General features: G+C 41.8%; 1 protein-coding gene across 2 annotated transcripts in view; it reads left to right on the top strand.

Moving 5' to 3' along the window:
- LOC131591516 (FERM domain-containing protein 4A-like) overlaps positions 1-24212 on the top strand; it is a 176600-nt gene that overhangs the window by 102854 nt on the left and 49534 nt on the right. For both annotated transcript variants that reach the window (XM_058862307.1, XM_058862308.1), the window contains exons 6-11: positions 1069-1125; positions 3601-3623; positions 11294-11377; positions 18036-18101; positions 18316-18373; positions 20134-20220. In XM_058862307.1, coding sequence (XP_058718290.1) covers positions 1069-1125; positions 3601-3623; positions 11294-11377; positions 18036-18101; positions 18316-18373; positions 20134-20220 — 375 coding nt within the window. The remainder of the gene's footprint in view (positions 1-1068; positions 1126-3600; positions 3624-11293; positions 11378-18035; positions 18102-18315; positions 18374-20133; positions 20221-24212) is intronic.

Below are 24212 nucleotides of genomic sequence, written 5' to 3'. Positions count from 1 at the left end.
TAAAAACAGCAGCTTAAATAAATACGACAGAAAAACCACTACAGGAATGAGCTGAACAGTGCCGCAGTTTATTGAGCCACGTCCATAGGAGACAATGTAGGAGTTCTAGTTGCAGAAGGGAGACCTAAACATTATCTCAGTAAAAGCCCACTAGCTTCCCAAAGACAGGGACCAGAGAGCTAGGAATAACATGCTTGGCCTCCAGAGTAATGCTCGTGCCTCCCATCTCAAGCATCTTTGATGCTTGGACTGCGTTCTGCACATTCAGCCAGAGCAGTGCCTGGACCCCTTAGTTTTGTAACTGCTGTCTCAGGCACAGCAGAGGAATCCTGAGAGGATCTGTTGGGACCATCGGTGTTCTTCATGTGACCATGGTGTCCAAGTAAAACCCTCCAAGATTGCTTTCATCAGTGGTAGGATCCTATAAAATGGAGCAAGGAAGATCTATAAAAAGACTTGCTGTCACAGCTCATTCTCAAACCACCCCCAGCCTCAGTGCTCTTGGGGGTGAAAAGGCCAAAACCAGGGCTCAAATCCTGCAAGAGTAAATATGGTTCATTTTCCTGTGAGCTTATCTTTTGCTAGGGACAGAGAAGTGCATTGGGGAATTTGATACCACCTCAGTGTGTCAAAGACAAATTCTCATTCCTTGCTTCTATGAGCCAAGGACCAAGCTGTGTTCTCTTGAAGCGTGGTTAAATCTGGGGGCAAAAAAAAAATCTATATCCTAGACTGCTTTTCACTGAATCCCACAAGAAAATAAAATGTACCCTGATCCTACCTCTTCCACCTGCCTTCTCCTCATTTCTCCCTCAGGAATCCCTTCATGCCACATCCAGTTATGCTTCATTAACCAATGCATTACACTGAATATTTGGCTTTTTCCATATCTTAATGGGCAGGTTCTCCTTCCCTTTTCTCTCCAGGAGCACAGGGAATACTCTGAAGCCTAGCCAAGGGAGAAAACTGGCACTGCATGCTTCACCATGCAGTAATCAGGAGGAGATGTATGTCCTTCTTACAGCAGCTCAACTCTCTTTTTCTTTCTTGTTTTCTTCACCTTTCAAGGAACTCATTGAGGTTGACAGTGAAGTGGTGTTTGAACTGGCTGCGTACATCTTGCAGGTAAGCACCCGCCTTCTCTCACATGAGGTGATTCCTCATGCTGCATTAAATGTTTTGATTTACCAAATCCACAATGGCTGTGTGGAAGTGTCGGGGTTCCCCCCCAGTTGCAGGAAAAGATGTCTTTCCACAGTTTTCATTGTTTCTGCCAAAATGGCTATGGAAGGCTCTCAAACTAGACCTCCACACCCAGGCAGCAGGTACTACCAACATTTTGTATACAGAAATGTGTTATGTTTGCACCAGCACAGATGTCCAAGACTCTGGGGCATGATGTACAGCCAGAGAAAATCTAAGTGATGAATGCGAATTCCTGGGTGAAATCCATATGCAATGGGTTTTTCCTCCAGCAACTTTACTTGCATTTGTTTTCCCAATGGGGCTTGGTCCTCTGATGAGCTACATAAGCTTCTACATGTGCAACTGTCTGTATTCTCCAAGTGGGCAGAATGGTTTAAAGAGTTTCCTAATTACTGGCATTCAAAGTTCCTCTCATCAAGAAGAGAGAAGAGGGTCAGAGAGGAAATGACCAAGTGTTTGGTAAATGTCTGGTTACCAGAAGGGAACCTTTTCAGGGTAGCAGAGGTGGGTTTTGTGAAAGTTCTCTTTTTAGAAGCATGACTGTGGGAGCAGATCAGACATAATTGTCAGATGATCCTTGTTTCCCCTCTCTTACAGTCTGTAGTTTTAACTTTTTCCCATCAGCCATGAAGCTATATGAGGAGCCATGTGAGCAAACAAACCAGCTCATCAGACTGCACTAATAAATAACAATGCATTGCACTTCTAGAGCACTCTTAAAGCCATGTTAAAGAAACAATTAACGTGTAGGGATTTGAACCTTCATTAAAATAATTTTATGTAACAAGAATGGAGCGAGAGAGGATGGAGGACTCAATTAGCAGCACATTATAGAAATCACATATTGGCTGTTGGGGGAATACACATCAAACAAGGGGCTCATTGTGAGAAGCAGCAGTGGGGTTATGAATCTATTGTCTGCTCATCCTAGTAAATAACTTAGTGTTTAGTAATTGTACAGCCAGACCCAGAGCTGCCACTGTAACTAACCTTTGTTGCTGGGATTGTTTCTTGCCACAAATACAGGATGTTACGCTTATTCCTGTAGTAGTCTGATGTGCAACTTAATGAAAACAGTCAAAACGAGCCACACCTTTGTTTGCCTGTAACCAGAAACTACTACAACCCATGCTTGTGACAGGATCCAAGCAAAACAAAAAGAATCATACTGCATTTTGCTCTACTTCTTGATGCAGCATTTAGGTCAAAGCACTGAATTATGAAGAATATACCCTACAAAATTGATTTTACATTTAGTATGCTCACACCCATGCAGGCTGGATCATATCCTTTGGGCTTTGTTCTGTGTTGAGCTGTAATCATGACATGCTCAAAGACTCCTTCCTATGAACCAGAGAAGCACTTATCTGCCATTCAGTTCACTTAGAGGGAAATGGAAAGATAGTAAAGGTCTGTCAGAACTCAAGTGATTTATTCTGTAGCCCTATTTCAAATTGTTTTATTACCAGAACAAATTAAAGTACTACCAGAGCTCTGAACTTTACCCCAGCCTCAGGACTGAAACACCACTGGACGTGGGCTGGCAGGTTTTGCGGGTAGATGAATGGATGCAAAGACAAAAGACCTGAATACAAAGCCCAGTCCTTTTGGCAGTGGAAACTCCCTCACTGCACAAATTATGTTCTTCACTGTGCTTTCTGTGTAGCTGGTGGTAAATGAGGTGTTTTAGCATGAATCATATGAAAGGCATATTGTCTGTGGTAAATGGAATATGCAAAATGTGTTCTAAATCTATTGTGGAGGGCACTCACCAGATTTTGAGGATTCTCCAGGTGTGCAGTAAGACTAATCTAACTACTGTAGTGAAACACTATCCAACCCTTCAACATCAGGCTGTGATGGTAATAAATAGAAGTATTTAGATGTACAAGTAAGGGAGCTAAATACTCCCCCAAACATCCAGCAAGGAGTTAGAGAAACCTGTGTTTTGCATCCCCTTGAAAGCTGACAGTGAGCAAGCTTTTTGAAAGTCTATGTACTAGAAAATGTCCAGAATACTTGTAATAAAGTCAGGGGACTTGCAGTCGCAGAGGCTGCAAAGCCAGTGAGACTTCAGAGATTTTTTAGTAATGTAGCACCCAAAATTTCTTATTTACTGGCATAATTTCCTGTAGCATCTTAGGTATCCACAGCAGAAAGAGGAATCTACTGGCCCTGTGTTAGATCTTTTGTTTGTTAATCTGCCCAACTCACTGTATCATGGCACTTGACATTGGATACCGATTCCAAAAAATGCATGAGGAATCAATTAGAACAGGAAATTGCTGCTAAATTAATTTTGCAAATGGAAAATCTTGGACAGCCTTTTCTTCTCTTTTTTTTTTTTTTTCCTTTTTAATTATATATTTTTAATTTCTCTTCCTTGTTTTACAGGAGGCAAAGGGAGATTTTTCAAGGTAGGTGAACTTTAAAAGTTTTTGCCATTGTGTGATGTGAGAATAAATCTGGTGAAATTCCTGTGTGAGACATGCAACTCAGTAGCTGTATAGCAACAGGATTGCCCCTATTAGCAATGCAACTGTGTGTGCATTGCTAACAAAGGCATCATGTTTTCTGACATAATTTCTTCACCAAACACAACCTTTGACCAGAGCATGCCTTGCAAACAGCATTGTTTGTGATTTTGTTGTTGACAAATCTCATTATGTGGTCATTAAGTTCAGGAAATAAACTAGTCTTTGGAAGGAAATTGCTAAGGAAATTACTCTAAAATCACTGTTGTATCACAGATCCTGCTAGAGGCAACATTAGCATTCCATCACTAATTGAGATTTCAGTTTAAATTTGGACAGTTCTCAAAATCACAAATTCGATAATTGGTTTTGTTGAACTTCTGCTATCCCTTGAGCCAGATCTTCAGACTTACTGTAAGAAATTCAATGAGGTGACTGTACTTAGTGTTTCAGAATACTGTTAATGAAATGCCCAAGAATTTTCCTGTAAGTGGACTGTGTCTGTGATTTATACATTAAGCAATAATAAGCAACCAAAGGTCAGGGGGTTGTTTGGTGTCTCACGTGAGAAACGTGGAAGTTCTTAGTGTGATGCTCAAGAGAACTGATGATGCTAAAAGTTTTGTATAGTCCATGTTTTACTTTTGCTGACCGGAATGTGAGTTCAGCTGGAGGACCACAATATCCATGAAAGTTAGTTTCAGAGAAGGAAAGAAGTGAGCAGTAGGATTGAATTGTCAGGTGAGCCTAAAGTGTTGTCTTAATTTTGTCAGTATTGCAATACACTGAAAAATAACTGAAAGGCTGTGAAGAGCAATGCACTGAAACATGATGGGAGGCCATGAAGAACAGGCAGGTTCCACTTTCTGATGGATTGGACTTCTAGCCAGCTAAAATGGTGACAAATCAGTGAAAAGAAACTGCATTGTAGATATCTCCTGCCCATCATGGGATCTGAGATGACATAAGGCAGCCCTTGCTGAAAGGAAGTTTAAGCTCTGCCTTATCATTTCTCAAAACCTTTCTGAACTTGCAAAATCCTGACATGCATTTGACCACAGAGACAGAAAGCCAGTCTTACTTCATTTTTCAGTTCTGCCTGATTTGGAATAACTTGGCTATCAGTGCTGTTTATTTAGGGGGTACTGGAGTGCATGTAGCTCTGACTTTTCAGTCTGGTTTTCAATGCACTGACAAGTATTCAGTTCAGAAGAGTTGTGCCAAGCAAAGTTTTGCCATTTCAACCTGTGATAAACCACACTTGGTTTTGCTAAGAAAAGTATTTGTTTCCCAGAATGTCTTGGTTATGGTGAAGACAGATTTGGAAAGTGTACATTCAGGCTACAAAACGCAAGACAGAAAGGTATCAGATAGTTCAGAGTAATAGGACTGAAAGCATTTTATCTTCAAGTACCTGTTTCCAGACCAGAAATGGAAACAGCTGGTGCAAAGTATCCACCTGCTAAAAGTTGTGTGATGTTCCTTGTGAAAGGAGTGGTTGAGTTTATCACAGTATATTTCTCTAGGCCACAGAGAAATGAGGAATCTTCTCTGAGGGCACAGACGATACCTCAAGCCATGATGTTAACTGCTCCCACCACATGAGTGTGGCTGTCATCACCAGCCCATTAAAACAGCTCTGAGTTCTTTCACCTGTGGATCACAGTGGTTTGAAATGGAAGGGGGATTCATTACTTCCCAGTCAGGCAAACAAGGGTTGTCATAATAACAATTTGAGGGCACTGCCAGGGATCTTAATTTATAAATGGACTTTGGGGACAAAGCAATCTACCAGTTTGAGGCCTGTTCTTGGAGAAAGGTAGAAGAATGCTACCCCGACCCTGTATGGTGTAGAAGACAGCATATCCCAGGGATGTCTGTCCAGCAGCTCCCATCTAATGTGCACTGACACAGGTTTATGTGCTGGGTGAGATCCAGGTGCTACTGTAGTCAACATGAGGTTGTTGTGGTCAAGATTTTTGCCTGCTGAGATTTGTGGTTATCCTATCAGCAGTGTAAAATCTGGCAGGCAAATCAAGCCTCAGGCCAGCCAGAGGAACTGCAGATGAAGGCAAGTGTTCTGATTTCTCTTAAGGATGAAGTTAGCTTCAGTGTCTGAAATTAGTTGATGCTGAAATACTTTTTAAAGTGGAAGTGGCAATTCTTTGAAACAGAGAAGCTTTGCAGTTGTGATTGTCTTGCCGCTCAGATTTAAAGATTATATGTTGTGCATGGCAGCATGTGTCGTGTGAAGGCTGAACTCTTGAACTCCTTTGTTTTTGAGATAATAATTTAATTCTAAAGGGTTGCATGCTTGGAACGCAGACTGGAGCTTTCCCACACCTGCCCTGTCTGCTGCCACCATCAGATTTATAGCTTGTGAGAGTACAAGTTTCTCTCTGGCCCCAATCCAGAAAAGTGCATAAGTGCTGGCTCACTTGCAGTGATGGGAGAATTGCTGTTCCCCACTCCTGTGAGTCACTGCCGATCACCTCAGGTGCTGGGATAGTGAAAGCCAAACTGTCACAGCTCCAGCTGCGTGTTGGCACCTGTCTGTGGTGGCCAGAGTGGGATTACCTCCAAACCCCACTGCAGCCAGGTGAAGGATCTGCAGCTGGTTCAGGACTCCTGAATGCAATTGCAAGTCTGCTCTTTGGGCCTCGTGGGAACTCAAAAAACAGAATCAAACTTACAAACTCTAACAGTCAGCTTTCTGTCTCTGTGAACTGATACATCCTCGGTGACAGCAGCTCCCACTGCTGCTTTTGAGGAAATCATCCCATACCTCAGAATAATCACTGTGGTCAGAGTACTCCTTTTTCCTTTTCCAAAAACCAGCTTGTGTTTTCAAGTACAGTCCTTTGGTAGGATATTATCATGCATGAGTCTGTTATCACTGCTTCTTGTCACCCTGGGCATCTCAGTGATTCCCAGGTTTTGCTAAGCCTGGGGAACACGGTCCAAGTCACCCTCACCTGTCTTGAAGTAAAATGCCACAACAGCCCTGACAGATGAGTTTAGCAGTTTAAATGAGCAATTATTTTAAGTCCTTTTCCATTTCTAATGTGTGTTAAATTTCAAAAACAAGCTCATCAGAAACCCTGAGTTCTGAGCCTGTTTAGATCAACAAAGTATTTCTTTATGTTTGCTGTGAGTAGTCTCATCCATCTCTTGGTTGATAAAGATTCAAGCAGAACGAGGTTTAAAATAAAAAGCTTTTCTTCTTAAGAAGTTCCTAGTCCTCTGCACTAAAGAAGAGCATTTTCATGTTACTGAAAGAGAATGCCCAAATGCTTCAGCTGACAAGACTTAAACGTGTTTACTTTTAGTCTGGAACATACCATTGAATTTCAGACAATCAGGTATCCCTGTTCATCTGATTTTCAGGTGGAACCAGACACTTAAGACTAGATTTGTCCTTTTCAGTATTAGCTGCAAACATTTTGACTTCAAAGGCATAGAATTGCATGTATAAAGTACTGTGCTAGTACCCTGCAGATGGGTCTAAAGGTTATTAGCTCAAAATAATCTTGTTTCTAGCTGGGAGCTGAGTCAGATTTGGTTGGCAGAGCATGGGCAGAACAAATTTCAGTTCCTTAGATGGACACAAATCCTACAGGTGTGACATTCTTTAGGTCTACTTAAAGGAATTACTAAGGCTACCCTGGCTAATTTGTGGGGGAAGACAGCATATTGTTAAAATAATTGAGATTTTTTCCCGCCTAATTTAATCCTGCCAGATTGAGAGTCCAGTCCCAAAATCTCTGGAAAACTCACACCAGCTTTGTTTTTAAATGTTCATAATTGGCCTTAAATAGCTTGTATGTCAAAGCAGCAAGAAATGGCACATACTGATAATTTGTCCCTCGGTTTGGGGAAAGAAAAACCTCTGAGTAAAACAAAATCCTGGACCACTGCAGCTAGTTCCTCATTGCTAGATTTCTTCCAGTTAAACAATATGACACATTTCAAGTGAACTCTAAGTATCTCCCAGCAATATATGAAAGAATAACAAGGGAGAAAAGCTAACAGCCAGCTTCCCGCTAGGCAGAATTTCACAATAATTTCAACGTTTGGGCAGATGGTAATGTTGATGGTAATGAGATGGTAACATAGTTTCAGGCTTACTTTTCTTTCTGTGTAACCAACTGATATTTAACCAATTAGAATGTATTAAAGGGTTACAAAACCCAGGCTGCATTCTTACAGCCTAATGGTGAAGATCCTAAACACTGTATTTTGAAAAGTACCATCTAATCTGAGAATCTCAGACTCTGCATTTCCTCCTGCATTCTACAGAATGAATTGCTATGCTGAGAAAGTTGGTAACTGTAGCCTTCAGTTTTGTTTTGTTACTGATCATTGTTATTACGCATGCTGGAAAATACATGGATTTCTTGAGACAAATGCATATGTAATCTTGCTCAAAATTACTTTAGACAATATGCAAAAACTTGTTTTTCACAAAATGTTTGTGAAGTTCTAGGCAGGCCTTTTGCCCCATGTGTAGTTAAAGATACTAAGAATCACCACTAAGAGGTGGTGACTAATTTATTTGAACAAGACTCATTGAACAGGCAGTACCAGAACAAACCCAAGAAAAAGGAGTTCTGTTTTCTAGGTTCATTGTTAGTCTGAACCTCTCTTCTGGTTTTCTAACCAGCTTTCAGGAACCCATGCAGATGGCTTTTCCAGTTCAGTTTTCATATTGTTATTCAGTCCTTTAAATATCACCATTTCCACCATAGGAAAAAAAAAGGGAATAAAGTGGTCTAGGAGACACAGAGAAAGTGTGTTTGGAGCCTTTCTCCTGCATATTAATAGATCTGTACCCTAAACACCCTTCTGTATATATCAGCCCTGGAGGCTGGACACTTCTGAATATAAAATAAATGCAGCATAAGTGACCGGACTGAACAAACTTTCTAAATACAGTAATAAAATAAACACACTGAGATATTTCAATAGAAAGAGCATGAAAGGCAGTAAGAACAAAACCACTTGTGATCCTGCTGGAAACATTTTGAAAATTGAGCGGTTCAGTGTTTTAAAAGGATCCAAGAGGAAAGTGACCTCATGACCACTGGTTCAAATGCAATGTGAGTCTTTTTTTTTTTTCTTTTTTTGATTTGACATCTTTTTGGGAGTCTAAATTAATTTGTCTTGAGATGAGTCTTTCCAGAAGGCTTAGTGAATGCATGGACCACAGAATGAAATACCTTTTTGTTCCTGAAAGTGATTATCTGACATACATTTGATGCTTTGAGGCCTTGAGGCACTATCCTTATGATGTTTTCTAGGTGCTGAGCAGAAATGTTAATCCCACCCAACATCACTAAGAATATGTTTTTCTCTGATTCTTGAAAGACTTTATCACAGCACAGTGGTACTGTGCACCCCACTGACATAAAAAACAGAGCTGACTGATGCTAGCTCTTTCTTTTATAGGAGACTGACTGACTCAGAGTTTTTCCCAGACTCTCAGGGATCATTAGTCACCACTAATCTTGCCCTATTTGATAGATTTCTGGGCTCAGAAAGTCCCTGTTTGGAACTCACTCTGTGCTTTCCCAGAAAAGTTTTGGAACTCTCTCAACTTCCTTCTCTGAGCAGCCAGCCTCGAAAAATCTTAATTTGAGGGCAGTTACTGCTGCTTGTGCTCTGATTGTCCCAAGTTCTATTCTTTTTTCCCAGTTTCTTTCAAAATATCAAAAACCTCAGTAAGAGCTGAGTATGCACATGCTGTGGAGGAGACAGCTCTGGGCAATAAACTCTAAAAAGTAGCAACTTGTTTTCTAGGCTGTCAGTCACAGAACAGAGCATCCAGATCAGCAGATAACACAGAGCAGAGCAGCTTCATGTTCAGACTTGTGCAGATATTTACCTGCCATGGAAGAATAAATTTAAATAGTTTTTGAGCATTTGCACTTAGAAGAGAAGAGCTCTCTGATGGCCAAATGACCATGGGATTTGGGCAGGAGTGGGTGTTCAAACACCGTCCAGAGCCTTTTGGCTCGGCATAGGAGGTGTTACACAGTGGTTTTCCAAGTGCTTGAAATGGCAGTGGCTGTCTCAGTTCTTGCGCACTATTGAGCATATCTTCACTCTGCAAAATTTGAGCCTAATTGAGACTTGGGCATCTCTCACAGATTTGTCCTGACTAGAAGTTTGGTCCTGCTTTAAAACTACTTAATTGATTGTCAAGGAACTACATAAATAATAAATAATAAATAATTAATAAATGTCTGCAGACATGCCCAAAATGCCTGCTCCAGGATTTATGTGAGGGGTTTACCCTATGGCCCAACCTAGCAATTAACCTGCAGACTCCAATTAAGACAAACCCACCTAGGTCTCAGGTAGAGCCTGCTGCTGGGATGTGCAAATGGAGAAATGCTGTGGGAAGATTTTTACAACTGAAGCAGTATCACCTCTCTACAAGTCAACATACAGACTGTCCTAGAGACAAGGATGAAACCCAGGGTGATCTAAGATGTCCAAGAGCTCCTCGAGTCTTCAGCAAATGTCAGGATCTCTGGTCTACAGCCAGAGAGGTCAAGACTACCCGTACGCTTATCTGCCAGCCCCATGGGGGAAGCCAGTGGGCTGAGAGATCTGTATAGATCTGGAGCCTCTGGAGGAGGTATCTCTCTCTGCAGCTCCAGGACAGCCACACTTTTGGGTAGGATAAAGGGAAGGATATAAAAGCTTGCTGGCAAGAAGTAAGCCAATAAACATGAATTCTCTGGCACTCCTCTGTGTCCTGTCTAGCCCTCTTGGCTGTGTATTTCTACAATTTTAAAAATTAATAGCAGCACTGCCTTCCTTCCCAAGCCTTTAAGGCTTTTTTTTTTGTTGTTGTTTTTTTTTTTGTTTTTTTGGGTTTTTTTTCCCCACAATTCCATGTGTGTTTAAAAGTGGGAAGGGAGGCATTTGGGGTTTGTAGGAGAAAATCCCATGGTTTCATTTCATCTGTGAGAATCTGCCTCCCATTTCATGAGCTCTCCCTGCTCTCTGCTCACAATGATGCTGCTCCAGCTGGCTATTGTAACTGGAGGTTGCAGGGAGAAGAATGGTAGTGAGGTGGTTGTGTAGGGAGGTTTTATGTAGCAGGACCCAAATTCAAAGTGGAGTCTTATCAGTGAAGATGTTTGCAAAGGACAGGTCACTGGGCAAGAGGTTAAGAAACAACCTGTGATGCTAAGAAAGCAAATTATTACCTTTTGCAGCAGTTTGTAAGGCATTAAATAAAGCTGCATTAGTTGCAGCTGAAAGCATCACTTTCTCTTCCCCTTGTTTTTTTTTTCCTATATGAACATGTCCATGACACCCTGCTCAGTGACATGTAGCATGGTGGCTTTTGTGTCCAGTCACTGGTAGGAAGTGCTTCAACATAACCATCTGGGAGAGCTTCTCTCCAATTTTGATAATAGAGGGAAAAGTTAACTGGGCTGCCATAAAACAAATAAAGAGAGGAGAAAAAGGAAACCCCAGTGCCTTTTGTTAAGAAGGAACAGATGTAGAGCTGTAGCAGCCTGCCAGCTAGGTCAAGTCATATCACATATTGTGGTTGTTTTCTTGTAGCCTGATCCTCCTTTTGAACTCTCTTTCAGCAATGAAGTTGTAAGGAGTGAATTAAAGAAGCTGCCAGCCCTTCCAACACCAGCGCTGAAGGAGCATCCTTCCCTTGCTTACTGGTAATGTATCACTCTCCACAGTGTCTTGTGCAGGACCTGCCTCTGGCAGTGTGGTCTGAGAGTGGAACTGGGATGCAGAGATTCCTGCCTTCTGGCTCTGGGTCTGTCACTGACTCACTGCATGACTTAATACAAATAGAACTACCATCCTGGGCCTCAGTTTCCCTATCTGCCAAATGCCTGGCCAAAAATCCACTGTAAGTGTGCAAATGTCCCAATGAAATCAAGAGGCCGAATGTGCCATTTACAATCACAGCACTTTGCATTTGTGAAAGAGTTTTCCCAGTAGGAAATGTCAATGTTTTGCATTGCCCTGTGTTAAGTGATTCAGTTTGATCTTGCAAGTCCACTCTATATGGCACAGCTGAACTCATCTCCTTTTATATGAGTGTTTGGAGGTGGATGCTTGTTTGCTTTGTCTTTATTGCACTGAAAAATAAGCCCAGGGTAGGAGCAGGGTCACATTTAGATTTTACATGCCACACACATAGATTCTTTGTGCCACCCTGCATATCCCTCTTATCGGTGCAAATAGGAAAGAATTTGGGGAAAGACTATTCATTAAAGGGGAGATACTTCCACTCCATTTTCTGCTTGTTGCTCTTTCATGTTTACCTTTAAAGCATTAGGCTGTAAGCCTGGGGGTTGGATCGAACTTCTTTATCTGCTACTCTTTTAATTTCTGCATTTTGGTAATCTGAGGATGGCAGGGGGAAACAAATCAGTTTGTAGGCTATGATCTCTGTTCTTCTCTTCGCCAAAAAGATCATCCTCTTCTCTTAGCATGATGACAACAGTGGAATTAACTGTACCTAATATCAAGTCATAGGCAAGCTCATCGTGAGGTCTCCTAATCACTTTCTGAGAATATAAGGAGAGATTCAGAGTCCCCAGCTGAAATTAGGATCACTAACACAGTAACTGTAGATCATCACATTTTCCTGATGTTTCTCTCTAAGAACCAAATATAATCTTCATGAAAAATGATAAATGTAGGCTGCCATTTCATTGAGGAAGGATGGTCTCCCTCTTAGGAGTATTTCTTTTTCCAAAAACTACTCCACATACACAAAAGCAGTACATTTCCAGGTGGCCTGGCTGATTGACAGACTGGGAGCTCAAGCCATCTCAAGAGGAGTGGTGGGAACAAGCAGGAATTGACAGGGAGGGCAAATCTGACCCTTCAGCAACAACATGGCCTAAGGTCATAATAAAGTGCCACGTAGTGAGAAGAGCTGTGTAAAATCCTCGTGCTCAGAATATGAGTATTTGCATTTATACACAAAGTACAGCACTTGCAGCTGTACTTAATTTTGTGGGAGGTCTCATGTGACTGAGAACAGGTCACAGGTTGGGAAGGTGGTGTTGCCAATGGAGTAATAAAATCAGAGGCTACAGTCCTGTGACTCCCTTGTGATTTCATGTCAGTAACCAAGTCTGAAAGACCTCTTTAACATTAATAGTTCATTATTTTTTAATGATGCCTTTTTTCTAAACACCTTCTGCAACACTTAATGCTCTCAGGAAGCATCTGTTGGTGAATCAGACAAAAAGCTTCAAAAGTACTGATCAAACTTCAGTGATCTAAGGGAGCAGATTTTTAAAACTGTGTTCTCTGACACTCCTTCACATCACATGTAGATTATGTACTGGATGCAGATTTCATCCAAACATTTTCTGTGAGCAATCAGTTTTATTCTGCCCTTCTTCAGCATTAGCACAAGCAGTCACAAGTGAATATCCAGCCTTGGAAAGGAACTTTTAAAACATTAAAGGTGGGATGGGTAATGGCTCTAGTTATTTTAAAACAGACAAACAAAAGAACTTTGTACTATATTTTTATCAGCCGAAGTGGATTAAGCGATAATAAAATGGATAATCAAGTAAATACTGTGATACCTTTGGCAAGATGATGTAAAAGATCTTCATAAAATAATACAACATTTCCATCACACACCATTAAAAAGTATCAGCTGTTGTGCCTGTCAAATATAGTAAGACCTGTGGGATGAGTCCTGGATTCTTAGATCAGCACATTTTGTGCCTCTGATTCAATCTTCATGGAGTCTCCTGGTTCCATACCCTTGGTGTAGGCCTTTCCCTTACTGTAATCTCTTGCAGCTTTCTCCAGGCTCAGAATAATCAGTTGCACATCTTGTTCTCAAGCATCTTTTGGCTTCTCTGATTACTGATGAAGAAAGAAGGGGCTTTTTGGTGGTTTTGTTTGTGTTTCTTTTTCTTTTAAATGAAAGCTGAGCTTCTGGTCCTCCCACACAGTCCAGGAGTTGAGGCCCTAAGTTTTGATTTCTCTTGGCCATGCATGGAAACAAACATGAAATCGATCACAGAAACTGGAGAGAACCTTTAGAACATGTTAACTCATAGTGCTCCTTTCCAGACACTTGTCATTGCATTTTATCTCATTTCAGAACCTCCCTAACAAGCCAGCCCCATACTCAGTTGTCAGTAATAAGGCCAATATGAGGTGCAACAACACAAAAGTGAATGCTAGATTGGGATTTTCAAAAGACCAGGGAAAGATGGACTTCTCCCAGGTTCCTACAGACTTTGAATGCGAGCTTATTTTTAGCAACCTGAAGCATCAGTGTTGCCAGAACACCCACCTCTGAAAATGTCAGTTGAAAATCACTGTTTAATGATTTTCTCTGCTTCAACACAAACCTGAGGCCCTGGTCCACCTCTTGGTCCCTTGGCCTAAGAGGTGCTGGTGGCATCAGAGGGACAGCATATGACTGCAAATAAAGACATTTATTCAATAACATAATTAAAATTCAGGTTTGAATAACACTAAGGAACAGTAATGAGTGGTCAGCTATTTAAAACAGCTCAGTGTGCTGGGAGGAGAGGGAGGGAGCAACTAACTTTGAAAATCTGGATCAGATGATGAGAAACTCAAGGCCTGCATTTGCTTGCAAGTTGTCTGCTGTCCAGTTCTATAAGCTGCTGGGACAGGAGGGATTTCTTGTTACTTCTAAAGATCTTTATCAGAGTTGTCTGCTGCAGGATATCATCCATGTATTCATTTCTGCAGCTTTGAGGGAAATGCTTTATGAGCTGGCAAACAGACAGCAGTGCTTCGGCAGCCTCTGCGTCTCTGTCTCCACATTAGTTAAGAAACCTCTGCCAGCCCTGCACTGTGAATGAGTTTCTGTGTCACCAATACAACAACAAGGCAGAGCAGGGGGAGAGGAGACGTCAGCTGGTGGTCCCAGCAGTGTCCCAGCACTCTCCCAGCTGTCAATAGCAGCATGGCAGCTGCCTTGAGATGAACAGCTGAAATCTTAGGGGAGTACATTTATGGGCTCTGCTAATGCTCCTTCTGACCCGTGAATGATTTTGCTTGTTTTCCCTGGCATGTGCTGGGCTTAACCCTCCAACCCAGAGCTGGAGGCAGAAAGCAACCTCTGTGCTGGATGATCCTTCTTGCACAGGGCAGTGGGATGGAAAAGGAAGTTCAGAGAGTTATCAGAGGAGGGACTGTCACACAGATTGTTCTGACTGTGAATGTTTTTCCAGTGTGGACCCTGTTAACTGAGCTAGGTGCCCTCAGCTCCCTTTGCTGTCAGCAGAGAGAAGCAGCAATAACCTTCTCCCAAGGAATCTATACAAAATAGATTGGATGATTTGTGCTCTGGAGTACATATTTCTTTCCCCAGTGACAAGGCCAGTGCTGCAGGAAGGTGAAAGGCCACAGATCCCACTCTTAAATATGGCTTGATTGATAATTGAGGCTTTATATTTTTTGTCCAAAGGAAAGAAGAAACAAAGATGATACTTAACCTGGCACTTAACATCTTCAGATCACAAAACATTTTACTAAGAAAATCATCAGTACCCTAATAGAGCAATGGAGGTATAGCATTGCTTGCATTTGTTTAGAAGAACTGGGTAAAGCCTGGACTATCCCACATTTCTAGCATGGGTTAAAAACACAACTCTGTCCTGCTGTTCAGAAAGGCTCCCTGACATCTGATCTGTCCTTTTGAAGGAAATGGGCCATCAACTGACTTCTCTACCTAAAGAGTATGGTCTAGGAACATATCAATTGTTCGTAATAATAATAATAATTTGTAAGAAAGCAGAGCACATCCGGATTCACATTCCGGAATCCAGATTCCACATCCAGAATCACATTAAGTAATCAGCATGTCCAGGTACTTCTATACTTTCCTTGAATGGCAGCAATATGAGAGCTTGATCTGTGCAATAAACTGCACAGAGTGGAAAATAAAGCTAGGAGTGTTTTCCACTGGAGAAATTCCATTATTTTCTGAGAAGTCACTCCTGGTTTGTTCCTGTCTGAGACAGAGGAATTGCGTCCACATGTAATCATGGTTTTAAGAGGTAATTTCAAAGGGCTGTAAGCCCTCTCTGTCTATCTTTTTTTATTAAGAATGATGTTTTTTGGAGATTGTCCAATACTAAGCACTCATGTAATTCAGTTGTTGCTCCAAAAGTAATCCTATTTATGATAATCATGACAGGAGACCTGGGCTCTGCCTTCATGTGCATACCCATAACATCTGTGGTAGTTGCTCAGATCAGTGTGCTGAATATGGTTTCATAGCTGTAGAATTTAGAACTTACAGATCATTTTCTAAGCATTGAAGTGATTCTGAGGGATTTGGTGGGAGAGCTGGACCATTCCTTTACCCATGTAATGTGTCACTGGCTCAGTCAGCATCATCTTCCTGCTGTGGCCTGCTGATGGGACAACCCCAAAAAGGCTCTTTTATTTTTGTAGGATGAATGGGGAAAGCCACTGGGTGAGTGAATAAGGAAAGCAGTTACTCTCAGATAAACAACAGGCTTGTGAGGGAAAAACTGGCCCTGCTGACAATCCGACAGACTGTCTCTGAATTGCTCTTTGCTGCCTTCACTGATGTTTCTGGTTCTCTTCATTATTAGGGCTGCACAATCCACAGCTTCCCTGTGCCTCTTCTTTCTAAAAGATGTTTTGGCTCCGGAGATTCTGGCTCTCTTTCTAAAAGGGGTTCTGTCCTCTCTGGCACAGGGGTGCAAATGGGGAAGGCAGCAATGAGAAGATACAGTCATGTTAAGCTGGGCTGGTGAAACGCTTTGCAGTCCTCCACAAAAGCCTCTGTGGGCATCTCTGAGCAGACGTGGTGAGGTCATCTACCACATCATCCCACACTGCTCTGTTCCTTCACACTGCCTAGCAATACAACTGGCTTCAGTTCTGCCTGGGGAAGGATTACCACATGGTGGACAAGTGAAAGGCCCCATTAGGGAGTCCTGCTGGATCCAGGAGACACAGGGAGGGAGGAATGCCAGTTCACATTGCCCTAAACCACATGCAGCGTGATGGCATGGGATAGACACACAAGACAGATGGAAGTTCATGCAGGGCCAGGTTGGGGGGATGTTAAGGTGGCATGAAAGTAGTTTAGGTTTCCCTCCTCTTGGTCTGGCAAGTTCTGTACAATATCTCTAGGGAACTCAACAGATTCCCTGTCCTTGGGAATCAAAAATAAATAAAGAGCAAGAAATTAGTTTTAAACCTGAGGATTTCAGTGTTTTGTCATGCTAGTGTAGCAAAACAGGTCCTGTGTGCATTACACGGGATCCTTGGCTTGTAGTTTGCCCTGCTATGACCTTGCTAGCACAGCTGATTGTATGCATCAAATAGCTCTGCTGTCCATTCACTGGAGAAGAATGAATGCAATTCTTTAAAAGTGAATTTACGTGTGTCTCTAAATCTGTCATTTGGGTCATGCTGATCTCTCTTGGATGCTCTATCCCCACTGCTTATTGGCACACACTCAGAATTGTTGTCTGATACAGAGGCCCACTGATGTGGAACAGTCTCCATGGTTCACCTTGGATCACATGATGACATGGTTCATGTCTTCCTAAAATATAAAATAATCTTTGTCTCCAAAGAGCTGCTGGAAATGGGCCCTGGCTCATGCCAGCTACCAGTGCAAAGCCAGGACTTGCCTGGGAGAATGCAAGTTAGTATAACACAAAAGTAAGCAAAAGCACATGAGTACTTTAAGAGTAAAGAAACTCAAGTTTGAGTGCCCTGGAAATGTCCTGTCACTGTTGTTATTGTTGCCTCTGTGTACACTAGGAATTCAGCTCCCTGCTGAGAGAGATTGCTCCAGAGTACTTCCAGTAGTGCACCTGCAGATATGCAGTTGCAGTGAGGAGGAATCTGTCAGGGCTATGACTGGCCACCAATTTCTGACAGTTCTGCCCATCTTTCAGAGTACATGATGGGCTTGAAAAGAAGGTACAGCAGTTAGGACAAAGCAGATCTTGAGCAGCTCCAACACACATCTGTTTGCCCTCAGTGTAGTATTGTGGGCATCATTTTTAAGATAGGGAAAGGAATGCAGAGAGAAAAGGCAGTACAAGTAGGCACCATGTTTGTGAGGAAAAGGGGTTCTTCCAGAGACCCAGTTCTTGGATAACCGTTTTTATTCTCAGTCTGTGACTTCCCTTTTGTTTACCCTGGTCTGTACCAAATCCCCTCATCTAATGGTTTTGCTTGGCATCTTTTGATTCCATCAGTCAGTAGCTGTGTTAACAGAAGTATCTCTTCAGCTTTTGTCAAGATTTTTAGTCATGATAATGCTATTATATAAAATATCTTTTTTTTTTTCCTTTACAGTGAGGATCGAGTCATTGAACATTACAAGAAACTAAATGGTCAGACAAGAGGTCAAGCAATTGTGAAGTAAGTGAAATAAGAATGATTTCTTTGTGACCTTTGTTTTATTAGGAAGTATTTATACAGGACTGTAAATACAATATATAACTATGCTTCCCATCTCATGCAATGCTTCATTTTTAAGTATTTCTTGGCATAATTATTTATTTATCAAAGGTTTTTTTTCAGATCATCCTCTCAGCTTCTCAGACGTGTTATTCTCTTCTGTGTTGTTTTGCAGTTACATGAGCATTGTAGAATCCCTCCCAACATATGGAGTGCATTATTACGCAGTAAAGGTACGTGCTACAAGAAGGGTCCTTCACTGAATTAAGCTCTTGTTGGAGAGGGAGGGAGAGAGGTACAGCCATCCTGCTCTCAGAATACAATACACTGCTACTAAAGTCTTGTTTCACTTCCTGAGGTAGGATAAACTTATTTCAGCTGTGTGTGCATGTTTAGTAAATATAGTTCCAAAGAGGAAAATCCTGTTCTTGGAGATAAAACTCTTGCAGTCCTATTGTGCTGGAGTGTTCAGCACAGTCAGCAGCATGGCAGTGCCAGTGAACCACCACCAGAAGGACAAGCCAGACACATCTCTGGCAGACAATCCTTTTTGTAGCTCCAGGGGGTCAGATCTTTCCCAGATGGCAGATCCATGAATACACATCTATGGCCAGCCATGACCTGCATACTGCAGCTCCCCTGACATGAGTTACGTAGATGGATACAGAGATTGTACATATTTTTAATGCCAGAACAGTCTTGTACTCTAGAGATAGGTAGCACATTCTCATCCCCAAACAGCTCTCCACTTCTACATGGACTTCATGCAGCTATTCATGAAGTCCCTCATTTCTTTTGTCTAATGATTTATAACCAAATTTTCAGCCTCATATTATTATTACTTCCCTGTCTGACCAGCTGGGTAGGTTTGGTTTGGTTTTTTTAAGTTGAGAAATCAATAAACATAGAAAGAAAGCTAGAGCCACATTCCCCAGAGCATATTCCCTCATTTATCACCCCTGAAGTTTTGATGTGTTTCATCATTATCTCTGTGCACAGATCATATGGTTTTTCATACATCTGTAATGTCTTGCACACATGGGGCACTATAAAAACACAAATATCTGACTGTACATGTCTCAGGAGATGTGTTTCTAGGATGTAATAATAATGTTATTATTATTTCACAAAAAACATTAGTCTCATCTTTTCTCAGAGGACAGGATTTCTCCAGCATCCTTTGCATCCAGATCTCTTGGACTGCTCAAGAAAAATCTTGTAGATTAGGCTGGATGTTCAATCTTGCAAAGACTTGAGAGCTATTCCAGTGAGCTCCCCATGGTCAATAAGCAGCAGTGAGCAGCAATGAGGCAGCAAATATTGCACATAATAGGGTTTGCTTCTGCCTGATGTGGGGGTTTTGGTTTTGCTGTGTTTTACCCTGCCATTCTCTATCACATTAACAGAACAGATGTAATTTCATTGAGGACTTCAGCTCAGTAAATTGCAGAGACTGGGATCAGATATCGGCCATTACTCCATAAGGACATTTTATTGCACACTCAGACATAAAGCAGTTGGGTCCGAGCCTGTCAGACCTTATCACTTGGTAGCTCTCAGATCCCATTACTGCTGCGTTTTCAAGACTAATGCTAAAATCCCTCCACATAATTCAAGTCAGCTGGATGATTTGCTTTCCTTCCTCTCCAATCTCTGAATGTTCAGACTGAATAATTTACAGGGAAGAGAAAGAGGATGCACCACTGCACAAGGGACCCATGTCAAACCTCCTCACCTCCCCAACAGCATTTTGAGTAACTTGATCACATGTGATGTATTTTAAATCGTTTTATATGTCATGGCCAAAAGTGAAAGAGATCTCTTCTAAACACTATGGAGCTTTGTGACTTATGGGAACTTGGCAGGGGGAAATTTAACAACACCCATTCGAATATATTACTTAGAAACAAATCTTCATCTTGAACAACAGCACAGGAAATCTCCAGCATTTCCCCATCGTATTCAATATGACTCCCTCTGTTTTCTCTTTCAGGACAAGCAGGGAATTCCATGGTGGTTAGGACTTAGCTACAAGGGGATTTTTCAATATGACTACCATGACAAAGTGAAGCCAAGAAAGGTAAGTGTTTACTTCTCTACCAAGGTCTGGGCTTGTCACACATGTCATAGCTTGAGTCAAGGGTGTGATGTACATCAAATGCTGGCATTGACTCATGTGATTTTTGAAGGATGTTAATTTTCTCCCAAACTTGTCCCAATGCCTGCAAAGAATTAATGGACAAAGGAATCTCATAATTTATTAAAAGTTGTGGGGTTTGGAGGAAATAAACATAACTTAATCTTGCAATTTACATTTCTTTTTTGTGTGATTAACAAGACATGGATGGGAACTCAAGGATTGATCCTCTCAGGTGTTAGAGGCCTTCCATTCACTGGCAATGGTGGATTGGGGGTGATCAGCCAACCCTTGATACTGTGTTGTCAACCCATAAATGATACCAAACCAATAAATGATCTGAGAGAGAAAGAGATGAAGAGACAGGAAAACTGCTTCCATTTATTACAAAAAGAAACTTGCATGACTTTCTCAGGACCAGCATTACATTTGATAAGCAATGATTTTCCTAACTAAAGAGTTAATGTCAAGGTAGCAGGGAAAGATGACTTTCAACACATGCCTAAAAAAAGGCATGGGAAGCTCTGATTCTTGAGCTCAGCCTATGAGGGGGACCCATGTGTTCCAATTTTCCCACCTTGGATGCCATCTAATATAAAAAACCTCATCCCTGAGCACATGCCCTGCAGGTGGGAATGTACATTCTGTTAGCAACAGTGTTTGTTGCACTGCAAACCTGTGGAGACATCGGGAGGCAAGGCTTCAAGCTGGCTTGCAGCCTGCAGAACTGGATGATTTGGAGCAACTAGGCAGCTCTTCTCTGGATGCAAAAGCTTCCACAGTGAATTAATGTACTGTATTTCTCTTTGCACTGTCTCTGTATCAATTCTTTCACGTCCTCTGGTCACATTCAAGTTGGACACTGCCTGGTGCTCATGGAGCATCTTCTATTAAAATGAACTGGAATCAAGGTTTTGGTAGAAAACTGAACTGCTAAGGAGGCAGCAAGACAATAGGTGCATCAATTAGCCTTTTATTCACTGAAGGCTGTTAATGGGACTTTTATACATTAAAAGAAATTACGAGGAGAGTAAGGAGGTCTTCACAAAGACTAAAAGACACATCTATTTGGGATCAATCATTACCTGCAGGACAAGCCATCCTCACACAACATAGTTTCAAACATGCCTAGGCTAGGTGTTTGCACCCACATATCTTCAGTAGTGCCAACACCCCAGGGAAGACATGTACTTAAAAGATGCCTTCAGAAGTCAGTCTGTGGAATAAAAGCATTCCTTTGGAAGAAATTAATGCCCTGCCATGACAGGACTCAGCCTTTCACACGTTATAACAATTACTGTCAGCCCTCTTGGGATGAGAAGGTCAGTGGAGAGCATCAGAAGGAAGGAGAGAGGAGATCAGGTGCTCTGACTGCATGAGAGGAGACACATTTCCACCAGCAAGGTTAAGCCTCCTTTCTCAGATTCTCTACTTTCTCTTCTCAGCTGTTCAGGGTGATCTACTTTGTAGCATTGGTTTTGGAGCTTGATAAAATCTTTACCAGCCTCTCTTGTGTTCCCACTAGCCTTCCTCTAGCACTCACACTGCACCTCAAATCAGGGGCTTTAGGCACCTCTGATCCTTTTTCTGCAAGTGTAACCCTAAAAGTCAGGGTGCTGGTTTTCTCTTTATTGGGAATTAGTTCTTATGGTCTCAGCAAATCATGTATGAAGTCCAGCAGACCCAAAACAATGGTGCTGCCTTATGTATAAACCACTAAAAATTGTGGCAGAAGTGGTCATTTTTCTGCGAGGGAAGGTTGGGTGGGAAGGGAAAGCAGGAATTTCCGGGCTTGGATCTGTCCATTGCCACAACCCAGAGACCACAGCAGTGAAAGACAGCCTAGATGAGCATTTCTCTGCTACATGATGCTTGCAAGCCCCATCTGTTGGCAGAGCCATTCCAAAATGAACAGCCTAAATCAGGGATGGGACTTGGACGGAGTGGCTGAGGCTTCATTATTTCTCCATGGAGTGATTTACCTTCTGTGGAGCAAGTAAAAAAGACTTCTTACCCTACACAGGTGGTAAAACCCCTCTGGCAAGAGCAGATCAACTGCCTCAGCAAGGTGTAGTGTTTAATCCTCTGCTAATTAGATTGTAAAATTGCACTCGATAACCCTGGTATCTGGGAGCAGCCTGCCACAGTGTCTGATTCATTTCACTGCACCAGCATGCGCTGGTTCAACTCTTTGCTGTGCAAACGGGAGGGGTAAACCTTAGTGAACTTTCTGCGAGGTAAAATTAGTGGGGGAGGAGGAAAGAGATTATGGCTTTTCTAATCTATAATATTTTGCTCCTGCACACTGCCGATGCCAGAAACAAATTGAAAACTTACAATGGAAAAATAAGTCTCCCTGGAAAAAACACAAGCAGAAGATTTTAGCAAGAAACCAGCTGAAATCAAGACATTTATATTAAGTGCAAATAAAAACCTTGCTTGTCTTATGAGGGAGACTGTAATGTTTTCCTATATGTCATCTTAGATAGATTTCCATGTTTCTTGTGCTTGCGAGTAAAACTGTAATGCACACTAAGCAGCTGAACCTATCTCGGGCGATCCCATTAGCAGTCACTCAAAACCATGATTTCATTAAATTGCTGGAGTAAATCAGCCATGTGTCTCTAGAAAACTAACCAAGTTTGTCAGCAAGTTAGATGAGACTGGAGAGGGGAATTGAGGCTGACGCAGGGCCAGAACCTCATCCTGCTTGCACTATTCTCACTCAAGCATCAAGTTCTCCAGCATTACTGGGGATGAAGCTGAGATGGGTATCTGGCACCCAGTCCTGGGTGGTTCAGATGGGAATGCAGGACTATTAAACTGGAATGCAGCTGTACCTAGACTGCAGAGACTAATGTGTCTCTATGTTTCTATTTTTATGTTCCTTCCTCCCCATGCTTGAATTTTGTGGAAGCCCTGAATCTACCCAAAGCCATCACTTTGAGGGTCATCCTTTTTCTTCTGTCTGTTGAGGGCTAGCTCACAGACTCAGCAAACCCTGTCAAAGGCTTCCTCTTGAATGTTGTCTGTCCTATTGCAAGTTAGGTCCTTATGAGTTATAATTTGATAGCTGTTCATTCTTGGGTACAAAATACTTGCAAAAGTTTTGGTATACTACACAAAATCCAACGTTCCAGCTGAACAGAAAGGAGTATCAAATGTGAAAAGATGGCAGCTGTCCTGCCAAACATATATTGAGGCATTCTGGAACCAGTGTCATTTGTGTAGTAGCAACTCACAGCTTCCAGGATGGACAGAATCCATTTCCCTCTATGTTAAACTTAGCTGCTACAAACACTTTCTTGCGAAGAGAAAAGACCAAACCCTTTGTTTTCAGAGGAGGGTCATTAGAGGGTTTTTTGCTTGAATTTCAGGGCAACTGGAAAGAAAGCCAAGGCACTGTAGCAGCCTTATGTGAGCATTTGTCTGTGAGTGGTGTGTGTCCATTTCAACCAGCACACAGAGATGTGACTCCATCCCCAGAGACATGTACACAAAGAGCTGCAGTGTAGCCTGGAGCTGTGAGATCTGCACACCCAAGTAATAGCACTAGGCATATCTTTGTTGTTCTAGTGAGATATTCCCACTGATTTAAGAGCCCAAAGGCATTTTTTTAGTGCAAACATCTTAACAGTTAGTAAACAATTAACTCCAAGATGAAGAGTGAATTATTAACAAAGTCAGCCAAAGGACTTCCATATGGAAGATAAAAAAACAGAGAAAATGTTCAACTTATCACCAAAAATAAAATTACCTTAAAGGAGAGTCTGGTAATGTTTAGTTGCTTTGTAAGAGATATGTCTATATAGTGTTATCTCATTTTCTTCTACAGAAAGCTAGTGGTAATGAAACCTAAAGTGAGCCTTTTTTCTCAGACTCATAAACATTATCACTGCTTACATTATCTGGTTACTGAAGAGAACCCAAGGGAA

This window comes from Poecile atricapillus, chromosome W (genome assembly GCF_030490865.1).
Source record: "Poecile atricapillus isolate bPoeAtr1 chromosome W, bPoeAtr1.hap1, whole genome shotgun sequence".
NCBI classification, from domain to species: Eukaryota; Metazoa; Chordata; class Aves; order Passeriformes; family Paridae; genus Poecile; species Poecile atricapillus.
The sequence above is the reverse complement of the archived record's forward strand: the minus strand, read 5'-3'. Positions and strand labels throughout refer to the sequence as shown.